Source organism: Lepisosteus platostomus, chromosome 17 (assembly GCF_059453375.1).
Source record: "Lepisosteus platostomus isolate fLepPlt1 chromosome 17, fLepPlt1.hap1, whole genome shotgun sequence".
Classification (NCBI taxonomy): Eukaryota; Metazoa; Chordata; class Actinopteri; order Semionotiformes; family Lepisosteidae; genus Lepisosteus; species Lepisosteus platostomus.
In genome coordinates, this window is record NC_142627.1 from 13,546,388 (window position 1) to 13,564,127 (window position 17,740).

General features: G+C 43.2%; 1 protein-coding gene across 3 annotated transcripts in view; it reads left to right on the plus strand.

The window, feature by feature from the left end:
* Positions 1-17,219, plus strand: part of peli1b (pellino E3 ubiquitin protein ligase 1b) — a 48,393-nt gene extending 31,174 nt beyond the window's left edge. For all 3 annotated transcript variants that reach the window (XM_088609539.1, XM_088609538.1, XM_088609540.1), the window contains 6 exons: positions 528-679; positions 5,540-5,669; positions 6,691-6,792; positions 7,609-7,806; positions 7,938-8,126; positions 14,593-17,219. In XM_088609539.1, coding sequence (XP_088465665.1) covers positions 603-679; positions 5,540-5,669; positions 6,691-6,792; positions 7,609-7,806; positions 7,938-8,126; positions 14,593-15,159 — 1,263 coding nt within the window. In that variant the 5' untranslated portion in view covers positions 528-602 and the 3' untranslated portion in view covers positions 15,160-17,219. The remainder of the gene's footprint in view (positions 1-527; positions 680-5,539; positions 5,670-6,690; positions 6,793-7,608; positions 7,807-7,937; positions 8,127-14,592) is intronic.
* Positions 17,220-17,740: the final 521 nt, after the last annotated feature.

Genomic DNA, 17,740 nt, shown 5'->3' on the forward strand with positions numbered 1-17,740 from the left:
AGGTTTTAGCTTCATATGTCTACTCTTTATTTTCATCACTGGCACCATTTGATTTAGGGCAGGTAAATTTTGTAACTATTCAATTAAGTAAAAGTGTGTAGAATGTCTGTACATTTGAAGTGTCTGCTAATAACGGAAAGCTGTGATATTCCTTCATCATCATATTGTCCTATGAAATGACCCTTTTAAGCTTCACTTACAATTAAAATTGCTTCAGTGTCTCATCTAAAAACAAAAACAATCTCTTTGGATTAGCCGATTCCTGCATTACTACAGATTGCGTTGGGGTTGAATGAGCATCTTCATGCTCTTGCTTGGATTGATAGTTTGTTTCAAGGAATCTCCAGCTGAAGAAATGTATTTTGCTATTTGTCATTTCAGCAACTAAGATTGTAGCCGACTTGTGCTCCCGAGTCTGTGTCTGTCAGAGGTCTGAACTGCACGCAAGAGCTAAGGGACACCCAAACTGGGCTTTTAAAGCAACAGCTGCTAATGTTTTTCTTGCTCTTTTTCTTCTTGTTGGGCAGACTTTTCCAAGAGAATGACAAGAAGGCGCTGAAGCCCAGGATTAACTGTGGAAGACTTTCGGGACAGCCAGGCTAATGTTCTCTCCTGACCAAGAAAACATTTCTGCTTCCACCAAAGTGCCCGTCAAGTTCGGAGAGCTGATTGTGCTCGGGTAAGAAGACCCAGGCTTCCCTGCCACAGGTCAAATATCCCTACAGCAGCTTTTGGACACGGAGTGTGCCGTCTGCACGTTGGTGAAAAATTAGGGACCTGCCGCTGATATTTTTCGTGAACATTTTTTTCCCTAACAATACAATACCAGGCAATTTAAAAATAATAATTTCTCGGCCCTCTAAGTGGGACGCGCCCCCACTGATCTCCTGCTCTAGGGTCCCTAAAATGCAGTCTGACAGCTACAGGCGCCCTGGTGCAGTCGAGCTTCACTTCAAGCCTCTGCTGTCCTCTCCAGGGGCACATGGGTCCTAGCAGTCGGGAGCTCCGTATAAATAATGTCCAGACCGTTCGGGATCCGGTGATGCCTGGTCCGGGGAGGGAATGTGGAGGCTCCCACGGCAGAGCCAGGAACCTTCTAGTTCCAGCCAGATCTGTTTCATTGCGCACAGGGTATACTCCAGTCTGCAGAGGGGATTTGAATGTTGTACATGAGCCCATGTGCCGGGTTAATGTTTAGCTCCCTGAAATCCTAACGTCAAATGATCCACTTAATTTTTTTTCACTGATTGGTGTGTTTGACCCTCTTGTAGATGGTATATTGTAGTGCTAGTTCCTTGTTCCCTATGCATGTCTGTCTGGAGGGCACTGTGGACATCTTTTTAGATAGATTTGGGAGTGTCCCGAGGTGATGGAAAAAGGTCTTTTCTTGTTTGCCTGTTATTCCAGATGGTAAATACTGTTTAGAGTCTGAAGCCTGCAGTAAATACACATCAAATTGGAAAGCCAGTCCTTTGTTTTGCCCTTGTGGTTGAACAGATCGAGGGCGTAGACAAGCTTACTCTCCAGAGGGCATCAGAGGCACATATTGGGTGGCGAGGGTGAAAGTACTGAAATAAAGAAGGGCCCAGAAGCTCATATTGCAGTTGGAGACTTGGAATGAGAGAAGCCCCTCCTCAAGAAAAATATCTGTTAAAATGTGGATTAGTTTGCCACCCAATGTGTGGAAAAGAGAATGGAGAATTACGCTTAAGGAGGTTATGATTCCAAAAAATCATATGAAAATAGGCGTCCATGTGGATTTTTTATTTAGTTGCCTTGAGTCTTCTACTGAATGCCGAATCAGATCTTGAAGTCTTTCTTCAAGAGAGCTGTAAGACACGGCTGCATCAAGAATAGTCCAGCAGTCCCTGCTTTAATCTGATCAGAAACCTAGAATTAGATTTGCTCCCAGTAAGCCAGGAAGGTCACTTCTGTTTGGTTTCCAAGCAGTTTTCAGGAATGAAAACAGCTGTCTGGTCTAGCAGAGCAGAAGTGAGTCCCTGTGCGAAGCAGCACTGCAGCTCCTATAGTGCTGTCAGTGTTTTCCTTTTCTACAGTGCAGTTTTCATATGAAGCAAAGGGGTTAAGGCCTGTTCCAAGTGGACTGAGGGGAAGGAGAAGTTCAGTGGGATGCCACTTCCTTCAGACCTCTGTCTGCTGAGCTCCATGAATGTTTTGAGCTCGATGTAGGCTGGGACACATGCTGTGGCTTGCGTTCCCCGTGTGTCTCGCGCGCTTGCAGAGACTTATCGAGACTGTAGATCTTTGACACCTGACACTGCTCTGAACATGCTGAGAAGAACTACGTCATATTCCTGGAAATGTAGGTCAGGGCAGCAGTGACGTTCACCTAGAGAGCTGTTTGAGTTCCCATCTATAGAGGCAAGAGTTACGCCCCGTTTGCCGTTTCTGAGGAACTTAGATGTTTGATCTACAAGCTGCTAATAATGGCTGCGAGGATGGACCATTTGTTGAGCTGCCTTTTAAAATCTGAGCCAAGACCTTTCTGTTTCTCCATCAGTGTTTTTGGGAGAGTGTAGAGAGGTTGTGGAAATGAAAGACGAAAACATCTTAGAAATCTTCCAGTTTATTTAAAGGTTTTAAACAAAGTTTTTTTTTTTTGCATAATTGTATATTTGTTTTTGCCGTTAACTGAGATCAGTTATGGCCTTGAGTAACATCAAGGGAGAAGATGGTTCTTTCGGGCAGAATAGGAATCTCTAGATCCACGGCAGGTGAGCCACAGTCCAGTGGGTTTAATGGACAACCTGGAAGAATGACACATTTTGACCACTTGAGCAGGTGATTTGGTCAATTGAGTAGTTTCAAGATCGTTTGAAGTAAATTTAACATGAGTGCGAGTCTGCAGATATCCGACAGGTCTTGGGAACTTCAGGTGCTCTTTGAAAGGCCTGCTTAATGACATTTCCAACACTGTCCTGGTGGAGCTCTGCCAGTTGTGCTCCAAGTCGGCTGGTGACATTATCCTGACCACACATGAGATGTCCAGGCCAAAGCTTAATGCGTGCCTGGGGCACACGCCTTGAGTAGGCGTGGTACTGTCCTTTTTCATTTTCATGATTATGTCCATGGACGATATGCAGTGACACATGAATTGTAGACATAAAGAAGAAACTTGCAAAATTAATTTCAGAGGGGACTCTTGGACTAGATGAGCAACTCAAGGTCCTCCTGCCTTCCAGGTTCAGTGGAGTGGAGGTGGAGAGCCATTCAGTTCATCAGCTGTCCTGTACTGTTGCAGTGTCAAGAGGGAACTCGGGAAAAACATTTCAAAACAGGACAGAAGTTCCCTTCTGAACCTGACCCCCCTCTACTGTAAACCTAGCAGAGAGTGGCAATCTGAAATGGTAAAATATTTATACTTGCAAAAGAAATATAAACTTTTGAGAGTCCTCTTTTTCCAAAGACGTTGTCATGAGTGTCAAAACAAACTTGAATATTCACAGGCTTTGGTTTCAGCAGCTCAGTTCGTCATTTTGATGCATGGCTGCTAAAGGCCTCTTCAACAAACCTTTGTGTATCACAGTGTCGCTATCCCTTGTGATTGAATTAAGTGATGTCATTGAATTTAGTCTCATAATGCAGAACAGCAACAGCATGCTTTTTTACATGTCAGAATATACAGTAAATCTTTTATTTGCCAAATACATTCAGAGGGTACACCTAGGGAGTATTTTCTTTTTGTTAGCGACTTCATTTGTAGCACACAAATTCGATCGCGAAGGACTAATTGTACATGTAATGCACCAAGATGTCTTGTTAGAGCAGCCTACACTACATGAACTCTCAAGATCACAGACTCGCAAATGTAGCCTGTGGGTCCTGCCAACACACACTCCCTCCTGCTTGCCTTTTATCAGTTTCTTTTTATCTTGTTAATGAGCTAACTAGAGGCTAAGCACAACAATGGCAATGAAGTATCCTTGGCTACAGGAGACGCCGGAATATTTAAGATCTTGAACGCGTACTGTAAAATACCCAGTCTGACCAGGTCTACAATCGGAGAGTCTACGGTCTCTCTTTTGGTTGATCTTTCACTGCTGTCATTGTGTTTCACCTGCTAGCATCAGCAAACAGTAATGAACACAATGTCTGCTTTTCCCCCTGGCAGCTTTTCTTTAGCTTGAGTAAACCCCAAAACCTTGTTGCGTATAGCCTTCACTCAGTTAATGTTAGGGCACCTTAGGGGAATATTGAAGGAGCTGCTACAGACAAAACTTTTAATGTCAAGTACTATATACAGTGTTGAAGAAGCATAGCACCCGGTGCACTGGTCTTGGCAGCTAGGGGGTCATGCAGAGTGGAGACGGGGAGAGGGAAACGTTTCCGCTGTTTTCCTTTGGTGTGGATGTTCCGACTATTGGTGTTGATGCAGTGAAGCCGTACACAAAGAAATTGCGTGAGGCATGATCCACATGCTTTGATAATTCCGGAAAGGAAACCGGACTTGCTAGAATACCGTTTGGGCTGACTTGCGGGAGGGGAAACTGGAGCGGTCCGACTCCGGTGTGGGGGTCAGGGAAGGGCAGGGACAGGAGTTCAGGGCGACGCATTGTCTTTGGTGGCAGAGGATACAGCTGGCAGTCGTGTTCCTGATGAGACGAGGGCAGGGGAGGACAATGAGCTGCTGCTGTAGAACTTCCCAAAAACATTTACTGCTGCAAAATAAAAACATGGTTAAGGCCTGGTGGTTCAGTTAACCTGCCTAGGGGGAGACCTCATGTTGCAGAACCACCTGCAGCTCACTAATGAGGGCTGGGCCATGTGTCTCCAAGGCCGTTCTGAAACGGGGCGTGTCTGCCTCACACTCGGGGCATTTCGCCTTCAGCGCGCCCTGCCTCGCCCCTCTGGCCTTGCTTCAAATACCTCGTTTGGGCGTGAGGCCGAAAGCCCAGAAATCCCGATCGCTCACGCTTGTTTATGAGTTGATGAGCTGGGCCTGGTTTGAAGACATTAATTTAAGAAAACCTCGAGGCAGCTGGTTTAGCATAAGAGGATTTCACAGCATTTCATGGAAGCTTTGAGTGTAAACAAAGGAGGACCTGTTGCTCGATTTTGAAAGAACCTATTGTCCAGGACGTATCCCTCTTGCTGTTTGCCGTATGATCCAGCCATTATGCCGTACTGCTCATTTTGGTTCTGTTTGTTCTTCCCAAAAAAGATTTCGACACTCCTCCACATGCTCTTCCCCTGTGTGGAATAGACTTAAGGCAGCACAGATGCACATCATTATGAAATCTATAGAAAACCAATCTGGTGGCAAATGTTTTAGCATCTGTCTTTAACACAGCATAGCCTTCCGATTACTCATCTCTCAGGCTGCTGTTCTGTATACAGTATGTGTAACTGGTTTTGGCTTTGTCAAAGGCTGACACAAGTGTTAAGAACCATTGTCTGCTGTATATGTGTTGATGAATTTTCCCTTTTTTGTAGGTCTTGCCATGCAGCTGTGCTCTTATTTGTTTTGCACTTCTCTTTCTGAATTTGGAAATATATATTTTTTTTTATTTCCTTCCAGATACAATGGCTCCCTCCCCAATGGAGACCGTGGGAGACGTAAAAGCCGCTTTGCTTTATGCAAGAGACCAAAGGCCAACGGGGTGAAGCCGAGCACAGTGCATGTTGCCTGCACCCCTCAGGCAGCCAAGGTAGGGCCTGGGGCCGATCATCCTGTTCCGCCTTCCAAAACGCCATCCTCTCCTCAGGGTTGCTGTGAAAATAGCACTTCTTCTCTCCAGAGAGGAAACGCTTATAGTCAGGTGAAGAAGGCCCGCAAAATGAAAATATAGAATAAGTGTGCTGGTTTATTTTTACTTTTCTTCTTCTAATTGCGGATTTGCTGCTTTATGTTGTCGGGGTTAATATGGCAGCTACCTCTCCAGCAATTGAAGCCCATTTCAGCAGCTCTGTTTGCTTTTAAAAAAGATTACTGTGACCTTTCTTTCTGAAGAAAGAGCAAATTGAAGGAGTGCAGACAAATTGAAACTGGATCAATTTACTATTTGGTCCTTCGTGTAGTCTTATAAAATCCCCCCACTAGTGCAGATACAGAATTGTACTCGTAAAGAGGGGACTGCAATTTCAGACACTTGGCCAGAGGCAGATGAAAAATGATGCCAAAATCTTTTAAATGTGGTTTTTTTAATGGGTAACGTTTAAGAGAAAAATGAAAGATCAAAGATCACCAGAGCTTGAATGCTGTTTTTTGGACACCTATTTTTGCTTTTTTTTTTCGGTAGAAAAAAATAGCTGAAGCAAACAGGAAGTTTCTTTGTCATTGTGTACCGAAACTAAGAATGTGGGATGCTTATGAAATTTCCATCCATCATGATGCTGTGCTGTGAACAAGTTAAAGCAAGTGTCTTTTCACACATCTGGACAAAGTTGAACAGATGAATGCTTCTTTTGTATCTTTTCCAGATGCAAAAGTGGCAAGTGTTGTAATTTCTAATGACAGTATCCAGCTGGCTGTGATTTAGCCCTGTTCTCAGGAGTGGGTTTGCTGATATTAGTACTGAAAGCATTTAGAACTGGAAGGTGCATTTTTCAGCTTTTCAAGACTGGGGTTTTCCTCAGATGTGATCAGATTTCATTCTTGTTTCCACGTTGTCAAAATGACAGAAATCCTATTGTTTTTCTCTTTTAAATACCCTGTTCTTTTCTTTCCAGGCAATAAGCAACAAGGACCAGCACAGTATCTCTTACACTCTCTCTCGAGCACAGACAGTGGTGGTAGAATACACACACGACAGCAATACAGACATGTTTCAGGTAGGCTGAAATAGCTCATGTGGTTGAAATCTTCAGCAGTTTCTATACTATCTTATAGTTTCATCTCGGTGGTTGTCTGTAGGCATTGAGTAGCTCTGGTTTGTGCTTTGATCAACTGCAATTTAGAGCTCAAAGGTCAATGCTATCTGATGTGCACACGCAACAGATTTCATTTCTATTTCCAAGTTTTATAGATCATATTTCTCTTTACACTTACTGCAAAATGGAAGTGCTTGTTTTGATTGAAATGTGAGAGTGACACGCTCATTGTCCAGTTGCACTTAATTAAAAGCCCCCTTAGAAAAGTGCCCTGTGATAGTGAGAAGAGGGGGTGGTTGTGTGTTGGAATGCATGAACCCCCTTTCCACAGAGCGTAACAGAGGGCTGCTGACTGCCCCCCCTCCTGCTGCTTTGCTCCTCTCGGACACGAGCCCCGTACTGTTTCCTGGTGCAGCTGCTGATCTCAGTGAAGGGCTCCTCAGTCCTCCCAGTGAGGGGCTGGCACATGCCGAGTCTCCGACACACTTCCGCCGATGGCAAAGCCTTCACGTCTGACATACCAATGCAGAATTTTACCTCGGTACAGAAAAAAGTACTTCCCTGAGACTGTGGACTACATAGGACCTCAGATATTTAATCCAAGTCTACTTCTAAGCGCTCTGCCCTTTGACTTAGAGGAGTCAAGCTGTGCGGGAGTCCAGGAATTATTCACAGGTGCTTTGTGCAAGGACCTGTTTTCTCCCTGTGTGATACTCTAAGACAGAAGGGCCCTTCAGCGCTGTAACTCTCGCTTCTGTCGTTTCGCCCCGGCACCAGATTGGACGGTCGACCGAGAGCCCCATTGACTTCGTCGTGACGGACACGATCCCCGGCAGCCAGAGTAATTCCGACACGCAGTCCGTTCAGAGCACCATCTCCAGGTTCGCCTGCCGGATCATGTGCGAGAGGAACCCCCCCTACACCGCCAGGATCTACGCCGCCGGCTTTGACTCATCCAAGAACATTTTCCTCGGAGTAAGTCGACTGAGAGCCTGGTTCACAGGTGGCCGTTTGTTTATGTAGGGAGGGAGGGGGGAGAAACGAAGGCCCCAGGCACGGCCCCGGATCAATGGCGCCCTTTTACGACGGCTTGTTTTTCCTGGCAGGAAAAGGCCGCCAAGTGGAAGATGTCAGACGGTCAGATGGACGGCCTCACTACAAACGGAGTCCTTGTCATGCACCCGCGCAACGGCTTCAGCGAGGACTCCAAGCCGGGGGTGTGGAGAGAGATCTCCGTCTGTGGAAACGTCTTCACCCTGCGGGAGACCAGATCGGCGCAACAGAGAGGCAAAATGGTAGGCTGCCCACGGAGTTCCGCGTGGAGGAGACGCTGAGCTGTAAATCCCCACGTGCCGAGGGGGAGAATGAAAGGGTGGCGGGTGAAGAGGGGGTGTTGCGTCTTAGACGCAGTGCCCACAGTGCCACACGTGACTCAGGTCTTTTGTTCCGACACCTATTTTTCAAACCTGATGTACCCAGGAAAGAGAGAATTGCTTGAAAGTTAAGTGTCGGGGCTTTTCTAGACGCGCATCGTGTTTGGGATTTCCCCCACCTTGCCGAAGTGCAGCCTGTGCCTGGGTGAAGAGTACCTGAGCTGTTAAGACTTGGTTTCACCCTTTACTATGCCGTTCAAAACTATTCCAACCCTTCCACTGACGTCCCGGTTTGATTGAACTACAAATGACGTATACACAGCTTCTTAAAGCGAACATTTTTGATCGCAACTCGAATGCTCCAACCGAATATTTCACTGATTTTTAACTTTTTACACCCTTAAAATGCTGGAAAGAAAAATAAAAAACTCCACATTGATGACTGAAGTCCTGAAAGAAATCTACAAAACAATGTGCTTGGAACGCCAGCATCAGATATCTGCCTGCTGTTTACACAGAGCTCTAATTCCTGTCAGGTCCTTCCAAATGAGGGATTATCTGCTTAAGTAGCAATTATTGTTCAAGATTTGCTGTACATACCCTCATTTCTGTCGAGATATTGGCTTCTTGTTGTTGAAACATTCCCTTTGTTTGAAGTCAGCAGAAAGGCTGTGTTGGTACTTCCAGCAGTCCTGTTAATCCCTAAGCACATGGGCTGTATAGACTGGCAGCAGTCTGAAGGGAAACTGACACCCTAGGAGCCCAGTAAAAGCCCTTCTGTCTTCACTGGGGTGCTTTTGGTTTTATGAGAGCCTGGAATTTAAACTGGAGGCACACGACAAAAGTCCTCTGCATTAAATCTGCCACTCAATTCGTAATTGAAAAGTAATAAAGGGAACTGCAGTTTTTCCTGGTGCAGTTTAGCTGTTTTTATTTGGGGTTTTATTACTTCATTAAGGCAAGGCTTTTACCACCTTGTGAAAGGCTGGACTGGACTGCAGGCTCTGTGATGATGGTGTAGCAGAGGTCCCAGACTCAGTCCCAGTCCCAGAAACTGAGCTCTCATTTACATCAGTGTTACTTAGTTTTTCCTCATTATTTAACTGTATATTAGTAATATTGTGAAACAGACTCGGGGGTATTTTTATGGACATCTATGCCTTTTAATAATGTGAAATTTTTTAGTACTGCACTTTAAAATACCTTTTGATGAATCCTACACATATAGCTAGAAATATACTTGGGTTAATTGTTTAATTGACTGCTCAGGTTGGAATAAAAAGCCTGATGATGCCAGCAAGTGGGGAGTTTGAGACTTCCTGGCTTACAGGCGTTTCCAGTTTTCATTCTGATTTATACTTCATTCTTACTTTTTTTTTTGTTTGGTTCTTTTTTTAGAAATCTTTTCCAGTTTAGTCCACATTGCTTTAGAAGTGTTTTTTTAAAAGACCCGGAGGAATAAATGGTAACAGTTATTAAGATGGAGAATTCCAAGTCTAGATTTGGCTTCAAGTATTTAACCTTTTCATTTGCGTTGCACGTGTGAGTTCAGGCAGCCTTAAAGCATGGAAATGGTATGACAATGTTGTGTTTGCTCTTGAAAAGCGTGTTTGACTTGTGTTTTTTATTTTTGTTAAGAAGTATTAATGTCAATGACTCGGCATGTCCCAGGGTTTATAAAGTAAAAAGTATAAAGTTTCTAAATAGAAGCTCCTGATTTTTTTTTCGCTGTTGCAGAACATTTATGGCCCTGTAGTACTTATGGCTGGAATCATTCATTTAGACACTACCCCCTTCAACAGTGCGCATATGGATTCTCATACACGTGTGCAATTTTAATTTTTGAAATTGTACAGTATGTTTTTAATAAGCTTTGAAGGATTGGTTGCCAAGTGGAAGTTTAAGGTTGCACTCAGTAATGGGTTAAGACGTGACTCTAAAAGTTGCAGTGTTTCTGAGAATTGCAGAACAATCCACCAGCTTATCTTTTCTCGGAGCCAGCAGCATAATAACTGGGTGATGTTTTAGACTGAGTCGGTTTTTATGTTTTGCTCCTGTTTTCTTCACAGCCCTGTTCCTGTCCTAGAGAATCCCATGGTTTTTGCACACAATGGGGTCTAGTTTTCTTTCCTGTTCTCCGTGGAAAGAGGACTGGCTGCCTGTGAGTTAGTTACTGCAGTTCCGTCACAGAAAAGGCGCTTACTATGAATCACTTAGTAAGTTGATGTAAGCAGCTCCTCGCCAAAGATCACAATAGTCCAAGTGAAGACTACATTTGGGTATTGTTCAGCCTGGACGTTTTATTGAAATATTTTTGTCATTCTGTTTAGGAGAGCACTGGAATTGTAGGTTGTACAGTCCAGCCTTCCAATCAAATAACATTTAAAGCCCTTAACTAAAAGAGAACCTAGCACAAGACCCTGTTGAGGGTGAGCTGTGTAGCCACAGGACATCTTCCGAGTGGTGATGTTAGATTCCTTTTCCTTGGGATCGGTGCATGAAACGTTTCCATATAAACTGTATTGTTCGCTTGTAGAGGGATGTCCGATACAAGCCTCCTGCTGATTCTGTGGGAGCAGTTGCCGTCTTCGTGTACCAGAGAGCTCAGATGGGGTGGAGTTCGCGTCACCACGGTCCTCTCAGCAGAAAGCAGATCCCTTTTCCCACGCGCTGTTCCTTTTTCCATTAATCACACAAATAACAAATAGTATCTGAAACTAGGGAGGAACATGTCTAGAGTGGACTACATAAACATTTCTTTTAAAAAAACAAAAGGATGCAGTCCTGAGTTAAACATTACATTTTCAACCCTGCTGTGAAACCTCTGTTTCACCCCTATATTTTGTATTTTTGTAGTTTTAACCCCTGTAAAAGTACAAGTGTGTGACCTTGACTTTCTCATCTGTTGTTTCTTTGCTTTTGTTTTTCTCTGTTTTTCTCTGAGGTCAGAGACTCGCAGGCCTCGTTTGAACTGTTTCTGTATTGGGAACAATGCGTTGTAACGTCAATACAGGCTCTGTCTGACCTGCTCTGCATCACTGCAGTGCCAGTCTGAGGACAACAGTTCCTCACCGGCCGGGTTATGGGAATCCATGAAGAGAAAGACAAAAGTAGTTTTGTAAAATTGAAATTGAACCGATTGGAAAATACATGAATTAGCTTGAAGGTCAGTTACAGTAGGTGCAGAAGGCACCGTTTACATTCGGCTGTACCCTGAATGCCCTTTGCTTGTGATGTTTACAAGGTTAACAGAGGCAGTAGAATTGAAGATATCTCGGTTCTCTCTATTTCTGGCTCTTCTGACGGCTCCTTTGGTTGTATCGGAATCTTCTTGGAAGCTGTGTACCCCTTAAAACTGTGTACCCCTTGGCCACCCCTTAGAGATTTTAGATCCGTTAATTTGAAAAAGAGCCTAGAACGTTGCAGGCAGCTCAGAAATTCTGCTGAGCCGATAATTACTTGCATTGAAATACCCTTTTTCTTTTGAAATGAAATGTTCCCCTCTGTGGTGTTTTTAAGAAATGAATATTGATCAACTTTCACGCATTGGAAGAGGGAAGGAGCAACGTTTTGTGTCAGGAAAATCAAATTAAGGGAGATTTTATTTCTCAATGTGCTGCAGTGACTGGGAGATCGAGCTTGAGCAGAGGACTGTGTAGATCATTGAGGCTTTAAATGCCTTTCACCGCCTGACACAGCAGTTATCAGGAACATGTACTGTACTATTAAGGTTTTGTTCGCCATCTATTGGAAAAGTTTGGTATTTCTGTATACAAACATAAGGAATTGTCCATCTTTGAAATTGTGCTATCAACCCATCCATTAACGAATTATCAGGGGCCTTGTTTGTTTACTTGTAGAAAGACTTCCTCATTTCTGTTTTTATCTTCTTGTTTTATCCAAATTTGAGTATTTTTCTGGATGCAAGTGCAGATAAACAAAGGTTTGCTTGAATTACCATAATTAAGCATTTTTATTTTTGTTTTACGTAGATTATGCCGAAAGGATGGAATCCACAGAATTGTTTGCATCAATGTGAAGAATTTTGTAGTTAAGGCAAAAATAATTTAGCGCCCATTCTAAAAGCAGTATTTACTTTGCAATGTGCTAACTCGAAGAATAGTTTTAATTATCAAATGAATTTCTTAAATACAATCAGTATTTTATTTCAGACATTTTTGATTAATACAGCACTTATACAGAGTATTAAATATCCCTTATCATCACTACTGCCTGAGTTAAGATTTCTGTTACATTCTGTGCCATTATATTTCATGTGTCTTATGATAATCAGAGGTTTGTGCCTTGATTCTTAATTGGAATATCCTAGCATATGTTTAATTGTATGTCCAGTTGCTATAAATGAATCATGTAGAATTAAAAAATAACATTTTTACCTTTCTCCTGAAAATATGGAGATGAAACTTTTTCCAGGTTTTCTGATGTCCTGTCCCATGTACTTTTGTCCTGTGAAATGTGTGATTCATCTTAATATAAGCAGTGGCGTACAGTTCAGGGAGGTAATATTTCATAAATAATACAGTCTGCTCTACCACTCTACCAGAGCACAGCAGAAGAGTGGCGATTTGACACACAGATCAAAGATAGCAGCAGCATATCAAACCGAACAGGAGAAACAGAATTGAAATGAAATGAGCCATAAAGGGTAGGGTTAATTGAGTTCTGATCTGGATTCTATATTACATTAGCTACACTATCCAGAGTGCTATTTCACTGCAGTGCAGCTTTCATGTTACTTTTTTAAATCTCTGCCTGCCTGAAAGTAGGAAAGTATTTAGTTGATTTTAGTTTTGCGGATTATCTGTTCAGCTAAGTAGATCAGAATTTAAGTGAAATTAAAATCGGAAGATTTAAATCGGCTGTTGAGGGCCAGGGCCGCCTATCCCTTTTATAATTGGAGCTGTGCACAATGTTCAGGTCTCTGGAGCCAGGTGGACCTCCTGTCTGTCTCCATAGTCTAGTCCCAGTCTCTCCCTATGTCTAAGAATGACCAGAAGAATGAAAGTACCCAACATTTCTTGTCTAAGCAACAAAAGTCCAAAATGTCTCATAGTATTTTCTTGCAGGTATTATTACTCTATCCAGCTAATGTCTACTATATAACAATGTTACGAGAGTGTAATATTGTTCATCTGCACTTAACAAGAATCTAAACGTATATAGTATTGAAGATTGGTGGATGTCACTACTGTCTGAGCTGTTAGTTTGGGTATCTTTCTTATCTTCAATATGTGCCGGGTCTTTTTGCTTCGATTCTTTTTCACCCTTTTTAGCTGTGCTAAAATCTGTTGGGTTTGCCAGGTGAAATGAGACAAGGCACACCAGTGATACATTCTGAGCATTTGGTTGCACTTTCCTCTAAAGAAACTACATAACCGATAAACCGATCAGCTCACGCTGGGATAGTGCTAGTGTCTCCTTTCCATAAATTATTCTTAAATAATCGGTTAAAACAAGTTGAGGGTGTTTTGAAATGAAACTACCTACAAAGTGTTATTTTTAGTGTTAATAGCACTGAGGTGTCATCTCTTTGGCCTATTGCCTTGTTGAAATCTCAGTACAGTATTCTGAATACGTGGTTCGCTGCTCACATTTTTGTTTTAAATTGAGAGCTATTCTAGGAGGCAGATCTCTTGCTTCCTTGGGTTCCGTGAACACCAAAGTTTTTTTTTTCTTTTTTTTTAGATGAAATATTTTTGTCTCACCCTACTACACGCCCACTCGCACATATGCTACAAAAACAGACCTAATATTAGGAATAGAAGCGTGACTGTGCTTCTCGCTGGTACAGTATGGGCCTCACTTTGCCACCCGTTCTCTGCGCTAGAAGTGGAAAGAAATGGTTCTTTTAATTAAGGCGAAGCAAAGAGTGAGGGCAGTGGCTCTGTGGCTAAGGATCTGCGCCTGTGGCAGGAAGGTTGCCGGCTCGTATCCCGCAATCCTACTCCATTGGGCCCCTGAGCAAGGCCCTTAACCACAGCTGCTCCAGGGGCGCCGTATAAATGGCTGACCCTGCGCTCTGACCTTAAGCTTCTCTCGCTGTCTTTGTGTATCATGGAAAGCAAGTTGGTGTATGCGAAAAGACAAATTCCTAATACAAGAAACTGTGTATGGCCAATAAAGTGATCTTATCTTATCTATCTTATAAAGAGTTTGTACTTGAGTCCCCCATCTCCAAAGCAGAACTGGATATACTGAAAGCAGACTGCTTCAGCGCGGCTGACTACAGTACGTGGTGGGTGCTGCACATTGGTGGTGGTGGAGGGGAGTCCCCATTACCTGTAAAGCGCTTTGAGTGGAGTGTCCAGAAAAGCGCTATATAAGTGTAAGCAATTAATTCGAATTATTATTATGTCCTCTGCGGCAGGTGGAAAACGAAACCCACGAGCTGGTGGACGGCTCGCTGGTCGACCTGTGCGGCGCCACGCTGCTGTGGCGCACGGCGGAGGGGCTGGCCCGCACGCCCACCCTCAAGCACCTGGAGGCCCTGCGGCAGGAGATCAACGCGGCGCGGCCCCAGTGCCCCGTGGGCTTCAACACGCTGGCCTTCCCCAGCATGAGGAGGAAGGAGGTGGTGGACGAGAAGCAGCCCTGGGTCTACCTCAGCTGCGGCCACGTCCACGGTTACCACAACTGGGGCAACAAGGAGGAGCGCGACGGCAAAGACCGGGAGTGCCCCATGTGCCGCGCGCGGGGCCCCTACGTGCCCCTGTGGCTGGGCTGCGAGGCGGGCTTCTATGTGGACGCCGGGCCCCCGACTCACGCCTTCAGCCCCTGTGGCCACGTGTGCTCTGAAAAGACAGTGGCCTACTGGTCCCAGATCCCCCTCCCACACGGCACTCACACTTTCCACGCGGCCTGCCCTTTCTGCGCACAGCAGCTGAGTGGGGAGCAAGGCTACATTAGACTTATATTCCAAGGACCTGTGGACTAGGCCTCTGCCAGGACTAGTAAGGTGTCTTATCCAGCTGAGCTTATGATGCAAAATAAGCTAGTTTTGTTTTTGTTTTTTTTCCTTTTTTGAGATTTTTGGAACTTTTTTAAGTGACCTTTCTAGTGAGTGCGGTTTCATATTTACGAGAACAAAAACCAGACAAAAAAAAATCAGTTTCTATTCATCAGAAAGACCCCCCCCTCCTGACCCCCACCACATACAGACATAGAACAGCTTGGGTGAAAGGTTTGCTTTTATTTCTAGGTAAGTAATATCTTATTTCTAAAGTAACACAGTTGATGGGGTTGTAATTGACATTATGTCCTTTTATATGTCATTCACAGTTCTGTGTGGGGGTTTATTCCCCTTTTCCCAAATATGAAAAGAACACAAAAACAGATTTATTTATGCTTAATAAAGATACCACTCTGAGATGCAAACTATATTAGTTTATAGAGAGCAATTTACATCCATCTTTCTTAATAAATCACTATATTGTGTAATATGCTTAACTTTAATATTAGTAACTTTTATAATTTAAATATAAATGTTAATCTGTACAAAGGTAGATTGAATTTTGGGATTAGCTAACATGTATTTGTTTTGTTACCATCTGTTGGGGTTCCAAAAGGATCTTTTTGATCATCTTATGTTACCTGGTGATACTTCATAAAATTTACACTTCAGTCATTAGCAGTGTGCAAATATTTTTTCTAAGGCATTACCATGAATATATTAACTTCAAAGCATAAAGGTACCAGAAAGGACCTTTATGTAATGCCAGCTGTACAGAAATTGAAATTCTTTCTCGAAAAAGCCCCCGCTGACTTAATTTCTGCCTTTCTAGTACAGCTGCAATCAAACAGTTTCCATTTCTGAATGTGGCCCTTTGTGTCAGCAATCACAAACTCAGGACAGCTCCGTCCTATTCCACTTTTAAAACTGTCACTGCCAATAACCAATTGTATTAAATTCACAGGGCAGATCTGCAGGGCCCACGTATTACTTGAAAACTCTGATTCATAAAATTCGTAGCAAGAGTAAAAGACTCTGGGATGGTTAGTGACCGTTTTAACTGTCTGTGTTAGTCGTATGTTAGGACAATGCTACTTTATATTCCAGGGGTGTGGAGTCTTGGTCCTGCAGGGTTGGTGTGTCTGCAGGTTTTCCAGCTCTCTTTAAAGCAGCAGGGCCTGAAGAGCTGGAGAAGCTAGGAAATCAGTCCTGTTAATTCCACCACCAGCTGTGGGTTCAAACTCTCTAATTTTGGAATGAAAATCCATTTCAAGGACCAGAGGTGGTCACACCTGATAGATATATTGAGATATCTTTGAAATGACGCACAGAGCCTTTAAACAGTTTACAACACTGAATCATAAAATATTCAAATGTATATTGGTTAGTGTTCACTGAAGCTGGATTTTATTTGGTTCCTGAGTTTTTTTTAAGCATTCAAAAAAAAAAAGAGGGATTTCCGGGATTTCTGCTGTCGTGACTACAATAAGACTTTTCCGGAACAGGAGAATTTTAAATCTTGTACTGTTCATTAATTGGTGTTTTATTTCCTTTTTCCAAGCTGTGTGCCTATCGCAGATGTCCTGTGTTTTTTTATGTATGTTTGCTTAAGGAGGTTGTCACCCACTGTATGTGACAGTAGGTCTGAAAGCAGCATTAATCACATCTCAGGGAGAAGCCACAGTCTGGTCACTAGTGCTCTGAATAAGTCTGTCATTTCAAAACAGCAAGGTTTTTATCAGAAACCAGATGACAGAGCTGCCTCATCTGCAGGTTTCTGTGTTTTTTCTTTTCTTTTTGTCTTGTCTTGATCCAGTATTAAATAATGAAATTAAGCTATGCTACGAACCTTTTAAAGGAACCGTGACTTGGTACAAACACAAGTAAGGGCTTTTAACTTTCAATATACTGTGCATGTTCTGTCCCTAAGCATTACTTCAATTTCTGTTCCACTGTGCTCTGAATTTCCCTGATGCTTTAAGGCAAACTGTTGCAAAGTACAGTTTTGTACCAACTTTAAACAATAAAGTTTTAACAAGTTTGAAGAGTGTGTGTGTACATAGATATGCATAATATGTCAGTCTCCCTGGTCTGTCTTTTTTTACTGCACAAGTTGAGTGTTATCCATACTATGCCAAATTAATTCTAGTCAGAAGATAACCAGTGTCACAGAAAGATATACCTGTATTACAGCATCTCAGCCAGGTATTTTGTGGGGTTGAAAAATTCTTACTTTGGGAGGTGACAATTACTGAATCTCTTTAGTGTTGAGCAAGGAAGACTATTTCCAAGGTGGACTTGATTCACGTGGTCAGAATCCTCAAAAGATATTGACTGATGGACTTCTTCAGGATCAGCAATGAAACATGAACCCATGGGCACAACTGGACGCGAAGGGAAAGACCAAAAACCAGTGGATTGCAGAAAGTGCTGTAAGATTCTGCAAGCCTGCCCTGTTGCTGAAGATGTGACCCACCTTCCTTCAAGAAACAAGTGAACTGCATCCTTGGATCAATATGCCATCATCAACCAAACAAGCGAAATGGTCTGAATGGCTTTTCCCTCG